The sequence below is a fragment of the Odocoileus virginianus genome, chromosome 9 (genome assembly GCF_023699985.2).
Source record: "Odocoileus virginianus isolate 20LAN1187 ecotype Illinois chromosome 9, Ovbor_1.2, whole genome shotgun sequence".
Taxonomy (NCBI): domain Eukaryota; kingdom Metazoa; phylum Chordata; class Mammalia; order Artiodactyla; family Cervidae; genus Odocoileus; species Odocoileus virginianus.
In genome coordinates, this window is record NC_069682.1 from 5,715,131 (window position 1) to 5,734,891 (window position 19,761).

The window sequence follows — 19,761 nt, forward strand, 5'->3', positions numbered from 1 at the left end:
TTTACCATTTTTTTTTTTTTACAATAAAAGAGGATCTAGTGGAAAAACATACAGTACACTTCAGTCTCTTAAGTCCTCTCTCCCACCCTTCATTCTTCTTTCTGCAGCTTGACTGAGGTGTAGTTAATAAATAATAATTGTATGTATTTGAGGTATACAATGTTATTTGATATATGTATACATTATTAAATTATCACCACAATCAAGCTAATTAACATACCTATCATCTCACCTAGCTATGCGTGTGAGTGTATATGTGTGAGATGAGAACACTTTAGATCTACTGTCTTAGCAAATTCAAGTATGCTATACAATATTACTACCTGTAGGTACCATGCTATACACTAGGCCCCAGAATTTCTTCATCCTATCACTGCAGACGTGTACCTTTGGACCAGAATCTCACCATTTTTCCCACCCATGGTCTGGAAGTCACCAGTTTACTCTCTATTTCTGTGAGGTCAATTTTTTTGATTCCACATGTAAGTGAGATCATGCAGCATTTGTCTTCCTGAGTCTGGCTTATTTCACTCAGTATAATGTAATCTAGGTTCATCCACATTGTCACAAATGACAGAATTTTCTTGTGTGTATGGCTGAATGATATTTACCGTGTGTGTATACACAAGCCACATTTTCCTCATTCATTCATCCTTTGATCAACAGACTGTTTCTATGTGTTGGCTATTGTGAATAATGTTCCAATAAACATGGAAATGCAAATATCTCTTCAACATACTGATTTCACTTCCTAGGAATATACACCCAGAAGTGGGATAGCTGGATCATATAGGAGTTCTTTTAATTTTTGGAGGAATCCCCACACTGTTTTCTATAATGATCGTACCAATTTACATTCCCACCAGTAGTGTACAAAGTTCCCCTTTCTCCACATCCTTATCAACACTTGTTACCTCTCTCTCTCTTATTTTGTAATAACAGCCATGTCTGCACATGTCAGGTGATATCTCTTTGTGACTTTGATTTGCATTCCCAGATGATTAATGATGTCGAACACATCTTCATGTAAACTGTTAGCTATTTGGATGTCTTCTTTATCTGTTCAGGCCCTCTTCCCATTTTTAATTGAATTGTTAGAGTTGTATGAGTGCCTTATGATTATTAACCCCTTATCAGGTGTGATTTGCAAATATTTATTTATCTTATGCGGTTTGCAAATATTTTCTCTCATTCTGTAGGTTGACTTTTCATTTTGTTGATCATTTCTTTTGCTGAACAAAAATTTTTGGTTTCATGTAGTCCCACTTGTTTATATTTTGCTTTTAAAAACCAAGTCATGGGACTTCCCTGGTGGTCCAGTGGATAAGAATCTGCCTTGCAATACAGGGCATGCAGGTTTGATCCCTGTTCTGGGAACTAAGATCCCACATACTGTGGAGCAACTAACTTGAGCTCCACAAGTGCACCACAGTGAAAGATCCTGCAAATAAACAAATAAAAATTGAAAAAACAAAACAAAACAAAACACAAGTCAGTTGTCACATAGAAAGTCCCACATTGTGGATTATCTCATTGTCTCCTCATGAAGTTATTTACCTGATATTTCTTGTAAAATGGAATTTAGATATTAGAGTTTCACTAAATTCAGCTTATATATGTCATCAGTATATTGAATATTACATCATGATAAGGGTATAGAATGGTGAGTTGTCCTAACATCTCTGATGTAATTTGATTACCTGATTAAGATTGTAATCCCAGGTTTGTGATTAAGGAGTAATTTACAGGGTGATACTTTGGTATCTTGCAAAAACCCTATTCCTCACTAATTTTTCATTTAACGGATTTAGAATCTGTTCATAATTTTTGCCTGAATCAATTATTTCTTTAAGAGTTGTGGAATAAAATGTACATTGCTGATTACCTTCTTCGGTGATCAACTTCCAATTTTCTCCAAGTATTTTCATAATCTTAAATGTGCTCTTTGACATGTAAAAGATTGAAAGTTCAAAATTTTCAGTATCATGGTTCATTGTAATGGAAGAGTGCTAATTTTCCATTTCCATTTGTCTTTTCAGCAAAATGGAAATTCAAATTTTTGCAAGCCATTTGTGGAATCCTTTGAGGAAGCACCTCTTCATGTTATGGTTTTCACTTACTTGGGATATGGAATTGGAACGCTGTTTGGCTATCTCAGGGACTTTCTGAGGAACTCGGGAATAGAAAAATGCAATGCAGCCGTGGAGAGAGAAGAACAAAAGGTACGCATGAGCAGCTCCCTGAGTCTTTGTCCATGCCAATTCTTCTCTGAAGTCTTCTCACAAGTGGTAATGCATGTACAGATCCTGAGAAGGGTGATATGCTCAGCAACTACTCAAGGCAAATTCTATTCTCCTGCACCCCGTAAAACCCCCCAAGGTTACCCATGTATTCATGGACTTGTTTTCTTTACAATATTTATTGAGCAATTACTAGTAGCCAGGCTAAGCCAAAGGTTTCCATGTACATTACCATAAATATAATTTTTAAAGCAATCCCATGAGATAGATATCAAAATAGCATATTAGAGGTGAAAATTCAAAATAAGAAAGTGAGAGTATGAATGGGACTCTATTCTGGTCTTCTAGTTGTAAGCTGAGTATTATTTATATTCTATCCTGGAATAGGAAAGTGTGCTTGAGTGACAGGTGAGACTTTTATTTCACCTAGGTCAGAGTTTCTCAACTTTGGAACTACTGACATTTCAAACTGGATTATTCTTTGATGTGGGAGGCATTGCAGGATTTTTAACAGCATCCCTGACCTTGCCCCACAAGATGCAATTAGAACTCTCCCACGTACTTGTGACAATCAAAAATGTCTCCAGACATTGCCAAATGTCTTACAGAGTGGAATATCACCCTCAGTGTAGACCCACTGACCTGGATATTTTCAATAGTGAATGTTTAAATGTCTGCATCATCTCCTTTTCACATAGAGCTAACAGGACAACTTGGAAAATATACAGGAATCTGTGAAGAGCCTGTGTCCTTTTACCATGTTTTCCAAAATTGGTTCAAATGATATACGATGCCATGAATCTCTTTTTCCTAAAACTTGCTTTAAAATATACAATTGTGGCTGCAGATTATTCCACATGATGGAGCCTTGAACACATCTAAGTAAAGCATCAATAACACATGTAATAGGAGAATCTCAAATCCTATAACTTACTGACTAGTAAAGCTAAACTCTTATTATTTTTTAAATTTTTTTTTCCATTTATTTTTATTAGTTGGAGGCTAATTACTTTACACCATTGCAGTGGTTTTTGTCATACATTGAAATGAATTAGCCATGGATTTACATGTATTCCCCATCCCGGTCCCCCCTCCCACCTCCCTCTCCACCCGATCCCTCTGGGTCTTCCCAGTGCACCAGGCCCGAGCACTTGTCTCATGCACCCACCCTGGGCTGGTGATCTGTTTCACCCTAGATAATATACATGTTTCAATGCTGTTCTCTTGAAACATCCCACCCTCGCCTTCTCCCAGAGTCCACAAGTCTGTTCTATACATCTGAGTCTCTTTTTCTGTTTTGCGTATAGGGTTATCGTTACCAGCTAAACTCTTATTATAGCAACATAACCATGAACAGGTCATGTAGAACACTTATTTTGAAATTACCAAATTGGAATTAAGTTAAGCATATTTCAGGGGAAAATCAGGCCCAGTGTGACTGTTGAACTCTCTCTTACCTTTAGCAAGTATTAAGTCATATGTTCTATACCGAGAGCATGCATACTATGTCGCTTCAGTCACGTCAGACTCTGCAACCCCATGGACTGTTGCTGGCCAATCCCCTCTGTTCATGGGGTTCTTCAGGCAAGAATACTTGAGTGGGTTACCATGTCTTCCTCCAGGGGATCTTCCTGACTCAGGAATCGAACCCACATCTCATGTCACCTGCATTGGCAGGCAAATTCTTTACCACTAATGCCAACAGGGAAGCCCCTATACCAAGTAATGGGGACTAATAGAGAAGAAAATATAGGTCCTTCCAGCAGAAAATTTGAAGTCTGGTATGGAAAAAAAGACTCATGAGCGAAGCAAATGATAAAAAGTGATGAGGGGGAGGAAGTTGATGTGGGAAACAGGGATCTGTGCCCTGTGATTCTCTTAGGAAGTTAGGAAGGTGTTATGCTGTGACTTAATGGTGAGCAGGTCTTTGCCTATTGGGCAAGGTACAAAGGAAGACACTCTAAGAGGGCTGCTTCTGTCAAGCAAGTCAGATTCATTTGGAGTGTGTATTTTGTGCCAGGCACTATGGAACAGTCTGGAAATATAGAAATAACTAAGGCAGATAATGGTTTTGGAGAGCTAACCACAAAAGAAGTAATTGCAGTGGGATTTGATAAGAGGTACCATAGAGGGAAGTAGATGACATCAAGGAGGCAAAGGATAGAAACATTTAACCTGGACTTGGTGTTCAGTGAAGCCTGCTGGGGGAAGAGAAACTTAAATTGACATCTAAAGACTGAAAAGTAAGTAATAAGGCAATGAATGCGGCAAGATGAGCTGGAAGGAGTCTTCAAGGAAAGGAAATATGGTGTGAAGTGGCCCAGAGATAAGAGAAAGCATTGACCATTTAAGAAACTGAGGAATTCTAATGATCAGAATGTTGTGAGAGTGGGATTACGTGGGAAGAAAGACTGCTTGAGAGGCAAGCAGAGACCTTATTATAAGGGGTTTTTATAAGCCATAGACATTTGTTATAAGAACAATGGGAAGGCATGGAAGGATTTCAGGCAGAGGAATGCAGATTTGCAGATTAGAAAGATCATGTTCACTGCAATGTAAAAAATGGATTGCAGGAGGACAACACAGGCACCAAAAAAAAAAAAAAAAACCCAATGAAGAGGCTGAGGCAGAAGTCCAGGTTGATAAAAATTCTAGATGATACCTTGGGCTGGGCCCAGGTTAGTGGTAGGTGATGAGAGACAGGCCAAGAGATGCTTAAGGGTTGGAATTAGGACTACCCCACCAGAGAAAAGAATGAAATCATTTCCACTTGCAGTAGCATGGATGGACCTAAAATCTATCATAGTAAGTGAAGTAAGTTGGACAGACAAATATCATAATATAACTTATATGTAGAATCTAAACAAATGATACAAATGAAGTTATTTACAAACAGAAATAGACTCACAGACATAAAAGACAAATTTATGGTTTCCAAAGGGGAAATGGAGAGTGGAGGGATAACAGAGGAGTTTGGGATTATCCGATATACACTATTGTATATAAACTAGATAAATGACAAGGACCTACTCCATAGCACGGGGAAGTATTAATATAGTCAACATCTTGTAATAATCTATAATGGAAAAAATCTGAAAAAGATTATTTATCTAATTAGAGAGAGAGATCTATATCTATTCTGTATAACTGGATCACTTTGCTATAAAACTGAAACTAACACAACATTGTAAATCAACTATACTTCAATTTTTTTAAAAAAAGAAGTCGAGTTAGGGATGATTGATTTGACTTGGGGAATTACAGAGATGTACAAATCAAAGCCCACACTTGGGCTACAACTTGGGCAACTGGATACAAAGAAGGCAGTATCACATTGAGATGGGGAATAGAGAAGGAAGATGGAGTTGGAGGGGAACGTGATCAATTCACTTTGAAACAAGCTGAGTTGAAAGAATCGACAGCCAGATATAGAGGTCTAGACCTCCAGAGAAAAGTCTGAGATGGATGCTGTAGCATCTTCAGTACATCTGGAGCATATTACATTAATCAAAACCATAGGAGTGGATGTGACCTCCCAGGGAAGGTCTATGGAAGAGAAAAAGGAAAAGGGTGTGAAGAGGACAGAGAACTTTAGAGAATGTTATAAGTGGCAGAGATGGAATTCTGACTCAAGACTAGAAGCAATGTGACAATAAAAATCCTTATAATAGTCTAGGAAGGAGATAATATATGCTTGAGTTGGGGAAAAGGCAGATGGAATGAAGAAAAGGAAGTTGGTTATAAAGATATTTAGGAGGTATAATCAACAAGTCTTGGTTGCTGAGTATATGGAAAATAAAACAGAGGAAGAAACCAGGATAATCTCAAATTTCTTCTTTGGTCAGATACAGGAATGGCAGCAGCACACCCATCACTTGAGGACTGAGTTAGTAATACTAAGTGAAAAGATTTAAAAAAAAAAAAAAAAAAGCAAAATCTCCCTCCAAAAGAGCACCAAAAAAATCTCAGACCTAGAGCACTTGCTATCTCAACAGACTTGATTAATAATCAAGATAGTAACAAGGAAAAAAGACAATCCAGACAGGTACAAGGTTTCAATATTTTGCTTCAATTCTTCTTTTAACCATTTAAAGGCAACTTCAGAGTTGAATTGCAATGTATTAAAGATCTCCAGCTATAGTACTTTCTCAGTGATGTCATGGCCCAATTTTGCTAAGTCCAGAAGAAGATGTCAGAAAATATAATCAAAGGCATATCAAGCATTGTCAGGGATTTAAAAAACTTCAAGAACAGCTGTGTGTCTCAGTCCCTGTGGCCCCTGCTGGTATAAGACTTATCAGTTGCAATACCATGTTTCCGTTAGACCCAGGTAGTCCCAGAGCCCTACAAGTAAAACCCAGATATTTCTGGTTCATCCCCAGAGATTTTTACTCCCACATATAACAAAAACATTTCAGCAAACTAACTAGAAAATCTGGACATAAATCTCCAAATGTTTGCATGAATTAAACCTTACTCTTTCTTATCCATACTTGGCAATTCTAAAACAACAGCAGGATTGGCGCAGCGTGACTTTCTCCTGAGTGTTTTGAAGGATGGGGTTCAGGAAGGTCACTGGGTGTGAGGCATGGTTTTGTCCAAAGCAAACAGACAGCCCAATGCTGGGCTTCCTGTTTGGGTCTGGGTGGGTTCAAAATGAGAGAGTTTCCCTGGGAACCCAACGTATTAGCCAGCAGCTTGTGGGGTGGGAACGGTTCAGTCCCTTCATTCTCTTCTCAGTTAACAACCAACATGATCTTTTTAAACCTAAGTCGGTTCACATGAGCATCTCTGGCCGAAAGCCTTTAACACTTTCGTTTCTCGCTCAGAGTAAGAGCCAGAACTGGTCGAGGTGCTACAGAAGCGCCCCCTCGATGAGCCCTGCCCCTGCTCCACAAGCCTCTTCCTCTTCCTCACACACAGCCCCTCACACCTACCGCAAGGATTTCTCCTTTGCCTTTCCCTCTGCTCAGAATGATCCTTCTCCCTTCAGGTATCAGCACAGCTCACCCCCTCACTTTCTTCATTAAATCCATCCGGAAATCACCAGCTTTAAAGGCAGCTGGAGTCACCAGCAGTGGTATCCCCAGACTCCCCAACCAAGCTTGGTTCCAAATACCTCCTGGCTGCTTCTCAAAAGCAAATGCACCCTCACAAGAAAGGCATATTTTCCACTATTGCATCTAGATTTGAGAAAAAACCCCAAAATCAAAGTTTGAGAAATAGTTTGTAAAATAAGACCATTAGTAAAATCAGATTATAACCACCCACAGTCAGTTTTCAGGTCAACATTTATTTTGTTGTTGTCGTTCCATGTTTTGTTGTTGTTTAGTCTCTAGGTCGTGTCTGACTCTTTTGCAAACCACCATGGACTGTAATCTGTCAGGCTCCTCTGTCCATAGGATTTCCCAAGCAAGGATACTAGGGTGGGTTGCCATTTCCTCCTCCAGGGGATCTTCCCAAACCAGGGGTCAAATCTGCATCTCCCACACTGGCAGGTGGGTTCTTTACCACTGAGCCACCTGGGAAGCCCCAGCGTTTGTTTGGATATATCCAAATATCCAAATATCCAAACACCCACAGGCATGAAATTTCTGATGTGCCATTAAAATGTTGGTCAATTCATTTTGTTTTATTTCTTTCACGATATAGACCTTTCTGCTTCCCTTAGCTAGAAGGAATCCGCAGTAGTAGGTTTTTAACAAGAGTAGTAGCAAGGTTGATGGATCTTGGTAAGGTAGAGCTTTGCTAACATCTATCAACTAGTGCTAAGCCAACATGTGGAATGAGTGGGTTGTGACTAGCCTCTTCCTGTGTCTTCTTTCCCTTTCCTTTTTATTACGGAAATAGCCAGCAAAAGCTAGGTTCATCCTTCCTTTCTTTTTCGTGCACTTAGTTACACATATGCTCATTTGCACTCACCCCCTCCCTTCCTTAAGGTATGTTCATAATATACATTTGTTGTGTGACTGTCTTTTTTGTTTTTTCAAGAAATTGTACACTGAAGATCTTTACCTGCCAGAAGAGAATTACCTTCATTGTTTTTAATAGCTACATGATGGTATTGTATAGTAGGGTTATATGATTTATTTTTATTCTCTTTTTTATTATTGAAAATAATGCTTCAGTGACCTCAGATATGCAGATGACATCACCCTTATGGCAGAAAGTGAAGAGGAACTAAAACTCTTAATGAAAGTGAAAGAGGAGAGTGAAAAAGTGGGCTTAAAGGTCAACATTCAGAAAACTAAGGTCATGGCATCTGGGCCCATCACCTCATGGGAAATAGATGGGGAAACAGTGTCAGACTTTATTTTTTGGAGCTCCAAAATCACTGCAGATGGTGATTGCAGCCATGAAATTAAAAGACACTTACTCCTTGGAAAGAAAGTTATGACCAACCTAGACAGCATATTAAAAAGCAAAGACATTACTTTGCCAACAAGGGTCCGTCTAGTCAAGGCTATGGTTTTTCCAGTGGTCATGTATGGATGTGAGAGTTGGACTGTGAAGAAAGCTGAGCGCCGAAGAATTGATGCTTTTGAACGGTGGTGTTGGAGAAGACTCTTGAGAGTTGAGGGACTGCAAGGAGACCCAACCAGTCCATCCTAAAGGAGATCAGTCCTGGGTGCTCATTGGAAGGACTGATGCTGAAGCTGAAACTCCAATACTTTGGCCACCTCATGTGAAGAGTTGACTCATTGGAAAAGACCCTGATGCTGGGAGGGATTGGGGGCAGGTTGGAGAAGGGGACGGTAGAGGATGAGATGGTTGGATGGCATCACTGACTCGATGGGCATGAGTTTGAGTAAACTCCGGGAGTTGGTGATTTACAGGAAGGTCTGGCGTGCTGCAATTCATGGGGTTACAAAGAGTCGGACATGACTGAGCGACTGAACTGAACTGAACTGATGCATTTATTCAAGGACAATGCATAGAAATGACTTTCTGGGCCCAAGAAATAAATATTTTAGCTTCTGAAATATTGGCAAATTGCCTTTAAAAAAGATTGCATAGCATGTCTCTAGTAGTAGGCGAGAGTGCTTGCTTTCTTGTCAGCACTTGATACATTGATATTATCAAAATATTTCTTATTTTTGCCAATTTGATAAGGGAGCTTTTTTTTTAATGTTCTTGTGTTTTTCTGCATTTCCCTAGTTAATAATGAGACTGAGCTTTTCGTGTGATTATTTCTCATGTATGCTTACTCTTCTTGAATTGCCTATTGATGTCATTTGCTCATAATTTTATTAAATTATTTTTCTTATTGATTGAGAGAAGCTCTTTCTATATATCCTTTATCAATAGTTTGGCTCTTAAATCTGTTTTAATTATTTTTTCAATTCTGTTTCTAGGCTTTTAACTTTTTCTATGCTGTATTTAGCCACACATATATCTTTTAATTTTTAAGTCACATATATCAAACACCTTCTTTATGTTTTCTTTGTTGTTGGTTTTGCTATTTTTTGCTGTCCTTTCTCTTTGTGAAGGGGGAATAATTTAGGAAGATTATTTTCATCTTGTAAGATAGATAAAAAATTTTCCTATAATTTCATTCAGTACTTTTATAATTTGGAGTATTTATTCATTTAATCTACAAACTCATCTAGGATTTAATTCCATGTGCTCTGTGAAGTAGGAGGGCTACTTTTTTATTGAAGTAAAGTTGTTTTACAGAGTTGTGCCAATCCCTATTATATAGCAAAATGACTCAGCTCTCTCTATATATATATACACACAATATATATAGTATATATAAAATATAAGAATATAATATTAAAATACATATTTATATATATATAAAATATAAGAAGATTATATTTTTAATCTTCTTCTCCATTATGGTTTATCACAGGACATTGATAATAGTTCCCTGCGCTATACATTAGGACCTTGCTGTTTTCTCATCCTAGATGTAATAGTTTGTATCTACCAACCCTGATCACTCTCCGGACCCCCACACCCCGACAACCACAGCCTGTCCTCTGTGTCTGTTGAGTCTGCTTCGACTCTACAGATAGGTTTGTTTGTCCCACATATAAGTGATATCATATGGCATTTGTCTTTCTCTTTCTGATTTGCTTCACTTAGTATAATAATCTCTGGTTCCAGCTATGTTGCTGCAGAAGGCATTATTTTGTTCTTTCTTATGGTTGAGTAATAGTTCATTGTGTACATGTATCACATTTTTATTCATTCATCTGTGGATGGATGTTTAGATGGCTTCCATGTTTTGGCTATTGTGAATGGTGCTGCTACAAACAGGAGTGCATGTATCTTTACGAATTACAGTTTGTCTGGATATATTCCCAGGAGTGCGATTGCTGGATCATGTGGTAATTCTATTTTTAATTTTCTGAGGCATCTCCGTACGGTTTTCCACAATGGCTGCACCAGTTTATATTCTCACCAACGATGCAAGAGGATTCCCTTTTCTCTGCACCCTCTTCAGGATTTGTTACATGTGGATCTTTTAATGATGCTATTCTGACTGGTGTGAGGTGGTACCTCATTGCAGTTTCGATTTGATTTCCCTGATAACTAGTGATGTGGAGCATCTTTTCACGTGCCTTTGGGCCATCTCTATTTCTCCTTTGGGGAAATGTGCACTAAGGTCTTCTGCTCATTTTTCAACTTGGTTGTTTGTTTTGTTGTTGTTCTTTAGTTGTGCGGGCTGTTTTAATCTTTTGGAGATTAAGTCCTTGTCTGTCACATCATTTGCAAATATTTTCTCCCATGTCACAGGTTGCCTTTTCATTTAGCTGTTGTTTTATAGTGGTTTCCTTTGCTCTGTAAAGCCTGTAAATTTAATTACATATCATTTGTTTATTTGTTTATTGCTATTGTCTTGGGAGACTGACCTAAGAAAACACTGGTTATGCCAGAGAACATTTTGCCAAGGCTCTCTTCTAGGAATTTCATGGTGTCATGTCTTATGTTTAAGCCCTTTTGAGTATAGTGTAAGAGTATGTTCTACCATCACTGGTTTACATGCAGCTGCCCACCTCTGCCAGCACCATTTGCTCAAGAGACATTTTCCCATTTTATATCTGCCTCCTTTGTTGAAGGTTAATTGACTGTAGTTGGGCAGGTTTATTTTCCGGCTCTCTATTCAGTTTCATTGATATCTATGCACATTTGCATAGCAATACCACCCTGTTTGATTACTGCGGTTTGTTGTATCTGAAGTCTAGAAGAGTTATGAGGAGGACTACTTTTTCGAGGAATTTTTTAATTGTCTCAGTATTGGTAATTGAATAGTTCAGTCACTTTTTAACCACTATATGAAATACTGGCCAACGTGTTGAATTTTTTAGGCAAATTTACAAGTTTTCAAGTAGTTTGTAAAGATTTTCTTTCTATATACCTTAGAATTAGCTTTTCAGGTATTGAATTTTTAAGAAGGAAATGTTGCTGCTTTAATTGGTAATGTATTAAATCTATATGTTTTGACTTTGGAAAATTTGACATCTTAATAACAATATAATATTATTCTTTTTAGTCTTCTCATTCAGAAAGGTGGTATGTCTCTCCTTTTATTTAGATATTTATGTCCTCTAATACAATTTTATTTCTTTTTAATTTTTACTTATTTTTTATTTAATTTTTTTAGCTTTTCCTATTCTAGAGTCATCATTTTCTCTTATTATAGTTATTTGGGTACAATTTTTTGATGATGGTACTATTTAAATAGTACTTTTCCCCTATCTTTGATTCTAATTAGTTATTGATGGCATACAGGAAAGCTATTGCTATTCTCATATTTTAAGTTCAAAAACTCCCAACTTAATGAATTCTCTTTTTAGTTGTCACAGCTTCTCAGAGAGTTGTATTGGAATTTCATGTGTGTCATAGAAAACTGTATATTGTCTTTTGATCTATTATAACAAACTTGTTAATTATGCTATTTTTTATTTGTTTTTATTTTATTTATTTATTTATTTTAATTGGAGGCTAATTACTTTACAAGACTGTAGTGGTTTTTGCCATACACTGACATGAATCAGCCATGGATTTACATGTGTTCCCCATCCCGATCCCCCCTCTCGCCTCCCTCCCCATCCCATCCCTCTGGGTCTTCCCAGTGCACCAGCCCTGAGCCCTTGTCTCATGCATCCAGCCTGGGCTGGTGGTCTGTTTCACATATGATAATATACATGTTTCAATGCTATTCTCTCAAATCATCCTACCGTCACCAATATTTAAATCTTCTAGATTTGTTTTTTGTCCTCTCAAACTTATAATTTCTGAGAAATATGTGTTAATGCCTTTCACTGTGATTGTACATATCTTAGGCTTTTTTTTTTTTCTAGTGTATTTTTTTCAGTGTAACTCTCAGATACACAAGAGATCATTGTTCTTATGATTCTTAATAGATTTTTCCTGTTAACTTACTTTTTTTACCTTGTACTCTGTTTTGTCTGACATTAATATTTATATATCTACATTTTCTTCAATATTCATCTCTTTATTTTCAGCCTTTATCATTTTCAGAAATGTACACCTCTGATGAGAAACATAGATTTATCTGTAAAACAAATGTGAAAACTTCCATTTTAATAATACAACCTATGAACAGTTACTTACTTGAACCATATGAAACTGCTCATCTTACAGGTGTCAAACATTGACAGTTCCATGTGGTTAAACCTATTATTTTAACTCTCATTTGTTTAAACTATTTCCTGCCATCTTTATATTTTACATCCACATTTTCTGTTGCTTATTTTTAATTTATAAAATTTAAATATTTTTCCTTTCATATTTTTGGTACATTTAATTGAGTTTTCCCTGTTCTGCCTTTTTTCCACCTTGTCCCTATTAAGAAGTTATGTATAGGTTGCATGAGTACATGCTAAATCACTTCAGTCGTGTATGCAGCACAGACTCTGTGCAACCCTAGGGACTGTAGCCCACCAGGCACCTCTATCCATGGGATTCTCCAGGCAAGAATACTGGAGTGGGTTGTCATGCCCTCCTCCAGCAAAGCTTCCTGACCTAGGGATTGAACCCACATCTCTTATGTCTCCTGCATTGGCAGTTAGGTTCTTGACCACTAGCACCCCCTGGGAAGCCCATGTATAGTATATCGCCTACTATTTTTTTGATAATTCTCTTAGAATAAATAATACATATACTTAGAATCTGATTACCAGGGAAGCCTTTCCTGGGCTTGCCTGGTGGGTCAGAAGTTTAAGAATCTGCCTGAAATGCAGGAGACCCTGGTTTGATCCCTGGGTCGGCAAGATCCCCTCTAGAAGGGAATGGCTATCCACTCCAGTATTCTCACCTGGAGAATTCCATGGACAGAGGAGTCAAGGGGTTGCAAAGAATCAGACATGACTGAGCAACTAACATTTTCACTCTTCATTTAGTAGCTAGAGTCTACCCTTGACCACAAGAATTTAATAAAGTTTCCCTTTCTTTTCCCCACATATTCATTCTTCAGATTGTGATTTAGTTATGAATTGTTAGTTTCTGTTTCTTTATATTACAAGTGTTATAAAACTACTTGAGTTAAACCATATTCCATCAATTTCTTCACTCACTATTTTTTAATTGGCATCTGTCTTCCTCTGTAGTTATTTCATTGTTTTACTGAGGTACATACTCAGTTATTACAGAAAAGAGAGTTAAATTCATGACTTTTTACATATACTGGGATGTTTGTATTTGGATTTTTCATTTGTTTGCTGGCTTGGCTGAGGATAGATTTTTAAGTTCAAAATTGTTTTCTCTCAATTTTTTTCCACTTTTGTCATCTAAGTGACAACCCATTCCAATATTCTTGCCTGGAGTATCTCATGGACAGAGTCAGCCTGGTGGGCTACAGTCCATAGGGTCGCAAAGAGTCAGACATCACTGAGCAACTAACAAACAAACACACATCCCTACGGAAAGCTTGAGGCAATCTAATTCTTATTCCCTTGTCTATAAACTGCGTTTCTCCCTTCTCTGAAGACTTTTGAGATTCTTCCCTATAGCCTTTTGAACTTTAACCAGGATGTAGCTTGGTGTGGATTTTTTCCTTATTTTCTGTATTCAGGACCTGAGAGACCATTTACGTCTTAGAACTGAAAACTTCCTTCCTCTCCAGAAATTTCCTTCTTCCTTCTTCTTTACCTCCTTTTCCTCTTCTTTCACCTCATCTCCTCCTTCCTTCAGTCATGCAAATCCCTTCTGAATCTGTCCTTCATATCTCTTGATTTTCCTTCATATGTTATTTTCTCTGTCCTTTCCCATTATCTCCTAGAAAGATTAGTCAACTGACTATGCTGGTTTATTAATTAATTTACTTCTTAGCTATATCTATGATAGTTTTAAATGTTTATTTTTTTAATTAATTTATTTTTTATTTGAAGGATAATTGCTTTACAGAATTGTGTCGGTTTCTGCCAAACATCAACTTGAATCAGCCATAGGCATACATATGCGCTCTCCTCTGGAGCCTCCCTCCCATTTCCTACCCCATCCCACCCCCCTAGGCTGTTCCAGAGCCCCTGTTTGAGTTTCCTGAGCCACACAGCAAATTCCCATTGGCTATCTATTTTACATATGGTAATGTAAGTGTTCATGTTGAAGGATATAATTTTTTTGTTGTATCTTTCTAAACATGTTACATATTTTTTTAGTTTGTTTTCTGTTTGCTGTATTAAGTTTTTTTCACTCAAAGTTAGTTTTGCTTATTGAATTTGGTGCCTCTTATTGGACTAGTTTTGCTACAGTAGTGATGACATTTTGTTTTATGCTTATTTTTGTATTTAAGAATCCTTATTTGCTTGCATATTCACCTGTCTTGAGTGATTGGAGAAGGAAAATGAAATGTGTTGCCAGAACCAGAGGTTTGTGATCTTGCTGGGTTGGGGGGGGCGGTTCCCTACCTCTCTACACTAGGGCATTGTTCCTTCACTCAGTTCTTGCTGCCCATCTCAGCACTTTGTACCGTGGACAATGCAGCTTCTTCTTACTTTTTAACCCAATCAAAGAAGAACAAAGAGATCTTCAGTTCAGTTCAGTTCAGTCGCTCTGTCGTGTCCGACTCTTTGCGACCCCATGAATCACAGCATGTCAGGCCTCCCTGTCCATCACCGACTCCCGGAGTTTACTCAGACTCATGTCCATCAGGTCGATGATGCCATCCAGCCATCTCATCCTCTGTTGTCCCCTTCTCCTCCTGCCCCCAATCCCTCCCAGCATCAGGGTCTTTTCCAATGAGTCAACTCTTCACATGAGATGGCCAAAGTATTGGAGTTTCAGCTTCAGCATCAGTTCCCATTAATCACCCAGGATATCAATTTCTTGTAGTAATTGACTATTGGCTGTGAGGTCCTCTATGGTTAGTGTACATCCAGTCTTCTCGGCAGGTGTTTTATACTTTAGTCGCTCAGTCATGCCCGACTCTGTGACCTCGTGGACTGTAGTCCTCCAGGCTCTTCTGTCTATGGAGATTCTCCAGGCAAGAATACTGGAGTGCGTTGCCATAGGCTTCTCCCGGGGATCTTCCTGACCCAGGAATCGAACCAGGGTCTCCTGCATTGTAGGCAGATTCTTTACCAACTGAGCTACCAGAGAAACCCAGAGCTATCGTTTGTTTCCTATGGTCTTATTTCTACATTGATCAGATATTAAGTTCTTCCTTTTGTGATCTTTCAATATTTCTGATTCATTGATGATTTATAAAATTAAAAATTTATTTTGTTATTTTTTTATAAGAAATACTTTTTAAAATTAATTATTTAATTGTAGGCTAAGTACTTTACAATATTGTAGTGGTTTTTGCCATACATTGACATGAATCAGCCATGGGTGTTCTTGCGTCCCCCATCCTGAACCCCCTCCCACCTCCCTCCCCATCCCATCCCTCGGGGTCATCCCAGTGCACCAGCCCTGAGCACCCTGTCTCATGCATCGAACCTGGACTGGCGATCTGTTTCACAGATGATAATATACATGTTTCAGTGCTATTCTCTCAAATCGTTCCACCCTCCCTTCTCCCACAGAGTCCAAAATTCTGTTCTTTACATCTGAGTCTCTTTTGCTGTCTCACATATAGGGTCATCATTACCATCTTTCTAAAGTCCATATATATATATATGTTAATATACTGTATTAGTGTTTTTCTTTCTGACTTCCTTCACTCTATATAATATGCTTCAGTTTCATCCACCTCATTAGAACTGATTCAACTGCATTCTTTTTAATAGCTGAGTAATATTCCATTGTGTATATGTACCACAACTTCCTTATCCATTCGTCTGCCGATGGGCATCTAGGTTGCTTCCATGTCCTGGCTACTGTAAACAGTGTTGTGATGAACATTGGGGTGTACATGTCTCTTTCAATTCTGGTTTCCTCGGTGTGTATGCCCAGCAATGGGATTGCTGGGTCATATGGCAGTTCTATTTCCAATTTTTTAAGGAATCTCCACATTGTTCTCCATAGTGGCTGTACTTGTTTGCATTCCTACCAACAGTGTAAGAGGGTTCCCTTTTCTCCACACCCTCTCCCACATTTATTGTTTATAGACTTTTTATAGTTTATTTTTTATATAATATAATGTAATATAATATTATTTTATTATTAATTAAATAATATACATATTTACAGTCTATTGTTTATAGACTTTTTTAGAAAAACTTTTTGCCCTCACCACAATTGATATTTGTGGGGTCTTAGTTTCCCTACCAGGGAGTGAACCTGGGCCCTCAGGAGTAAGAGTGTGGAGTCCTAACTGCTGGAGCACCAGAGATTTCCCTGTGGTGGAGTCCAAACTGCTGGAGCACCAGAGAATTCCCTGATTTTGTTTTTTAAATATACACTTTTTTGCCATTTCACAGGGCTTTTAGATGTGTGGTGGAACACATACAAGCACTGAATCTACCATCTTTTTTCAACCTCTCTCTAATTTCTTCATAAGAAAAATCAGACTTCGCCATCCTTACTTTGTGTTTCTTGTACTTCAATGAATTGCCTATAATAAAATTACCTTTCCCAACATAAAAGAAAACACAAACATATTTTATTATTTTTCTGAGCTCAACCCTTGTAAGAGAAACAGCTGTTTCTCAGGGGAAGTAATACAATAAAATGAAATGTTAGGTGAAAAGAGAAGTGTTATTGTCCACACAAGTAAAAACTGTGTTTGATAATGACATTTCCTCTCTCTACAAATCCATAGTTCTATTTAATACTGAATGGGAAGGCAGTTAAACCAAAAATGAAGAAACATACTTCCAAATTTGGTAGTACTTTTTGCAATAGACCATGGATATGTTCACTTAGCCCTGCAGTGTGGTTTGTTGAACAGAGCATTCATTGGTACAAACATCAATCTGTCCACTCAGATGTTCTGACTTTCTGTTGAGTTGTCTATAAAAGTAGGATAGATAAATCTATAACACTTGGAAAATGATAAAGTACCCTACAAGGTTAATGGTGGAAAAAGAAAGAATGTCATATTGCAGGAGAAACAAGGTCATTTTGTGGCTGTATTATTATTACGGTTTCTCCACCCTCCTATAAGGCTTCCCTGGTGATTCAGCGATAAGGAGTCTGACTGCCAATGCAGGAAATGTGGGTTCTCTCCCTGGGTCGGGAAGATCCCCTGGAAAAGGAAATGGCAACCCACTTCAGTTTCTTCACTAGGAAATCCCATGGACAGTGGCCCTGGTGGGCTACAGTCATTGGGGTCACAAAGAGTCGGTTGCAAGTTAGCGATTAAATAGCCACAATGACCCTCCTGTACGGTACTCCAGAAAATGATTGTGTCCTTGTGGCCGGGGGTTCACTCTCACATCCAGTTTGTGTCAGGAAGAAAAATATAGCAAGCAGACCATGTGATGAGCTAAATATGCAGATGGATAAAGATATGTTCCATTGCAGAACTTCAGCTTTTGCAACAGCTAATCCAGATTCATATTTTGATATAGTGACAATGCTGTGGGAGGCTTTCCTGAGACTAGAGGACAATGACCTTTGGAAGGCATTCACTTCTCCTAAAGAAACCTCATAGTGTTCAAAGGAATGGGGTGGGGTGATAAAACACCCACACGGAGGCAGGAACCTTCATGGATGCAGAGGAATAGGAGCTCTGTAACCAGAAAGCAGAACAACTTCTCTGGACCAACCAGATCTAATTTTTTTTTAATTTTTATTTCATATCGAAGTATAGTTGACTAACAAGGTTGTGCTAGTTTGGGAGGTACAGAAAAGTGATTCGGTTATACATTCACATGTATCTAATGTTTTTCAAATTCTTCCCCCATTTAGGTTTGTACAGAGTCTCGAGCAGAGTTCCCCGTGCCATACAGAAGGTCTCTGTTCAGTTCAGTTCAGTTCAGTCGCTCAGTCATGTCCTACTCTTTGCGACCCCATGGATCGCAGCATGCCAGCCCTCCCTGTCCATCACCAACTCCCGGAGTTTACTCAAACTCACATCCATCGAGTCCGTGATGCCATCCAGCCATCTCATCCTCTGTCGTCCCCTTCTCCTCCTGCCCCCAATCTTTCCCAGCATCAGGGTCTTTTCCAATGAGTCAACTCTTCTCATGAGGTGTTCAAAGTATTGGAGTTTCAGCTTCAGCATCAGTCCTTCCAATGAATATTCAGGACTGATCTCCTTTAGGATGGACTGGTTGGATCTTCTTGCAGTCCAAGGGACTCTCAAGAGTCTTCTCCAACACCACAGTTCAAGAGCATCAATTTTTTGGCACTCAGCTTTCTTCATAGTCCAACTCTCACATCCATACATGACCACTGGAAAGACTATAGCCTTGACTAGACTGGACCTTTGTTGGCAATTAGGGATCTATTTTAAATCTAGCAGTGTATACCTGTCAATCCCAAACTCCCTAACAATCCCTCCCCCACACCCTACCTCCACCCCCAGCAACCATAAGTTTGTCCTCTTTGTCTGTGAGTCCATTTCTGTTTTGTACATATGTTTATTTGTATCCTTTTTTAAAGATTGAACATGCAAACAATATCATATATTATTTGTCTTTCTCTGTCTAACTTACTTCATTCAGTATGGTAATCTCCAGGTCCATCCTTGTGGTGGCAAATGGCATTATTCTTGCATTCTAAGGTTTCAACCTCATTTTTCCCTCCTGAGCTGGTGATTCAGATTTAAGTTAGCATTTATACCACCCACAAAGGTATAAACAGCTCTATGTGGTTAAAAATTGCCCTACCTCCTCAGCAGAGAAGTTTCAAGTGCCTAATTTATAGAAATTTCTATTGAGTGTGAAGATTATTCCCTAGCAGAAAGTCTTCTCTGACCCCACAGAATTGGTTAGAATCCCCATGTCTTGCCTTCAGAACATTTATCTTGATAAAGAGCTAGCTGCCCATTTCTTCACAAGTAGAAATTCTGGATCTCAGAGCCAGGAGCCAGAAGTTTGGGCAGGATAGAGCATATTCACACCTTTTCTCGGGGCTCCTGATGAGAGGCACACACCTTCACGAGACCTCAATGACAGAAGGTGCAGACTTCTTTCTTAAGTCAGCGCCAAGTTCAGTA

The 19,761-nt window shown here is 38.5% G+C and overlaps 1 protein-coding gene across 2 annotated transcripts in view; it reads left to right on the forward strand.

Annotated features, from left to right (window-relative positions):
- SPTLC3 (serine palmitoyltransferase long chain base subunit 3) overlaps positions 1-19,761 on the forward strand; it is a 155,973-nt gene that overhangs the window by 36,511 nt on the left and 99,701 nt on the right. For both annotated transcript variants that reach the window (XM_020892013.2, XM_070471898.1), the window contains exon 2: positions 2,040-2,222. In XM_020892013.2, the coding sequence (XP_020747672.2) occupies positions 2,040-2,222 (183 nt within the window). The remainder of the gene's footprint in view (positions 1-2,039; positions 2,223-19,761) is intronic.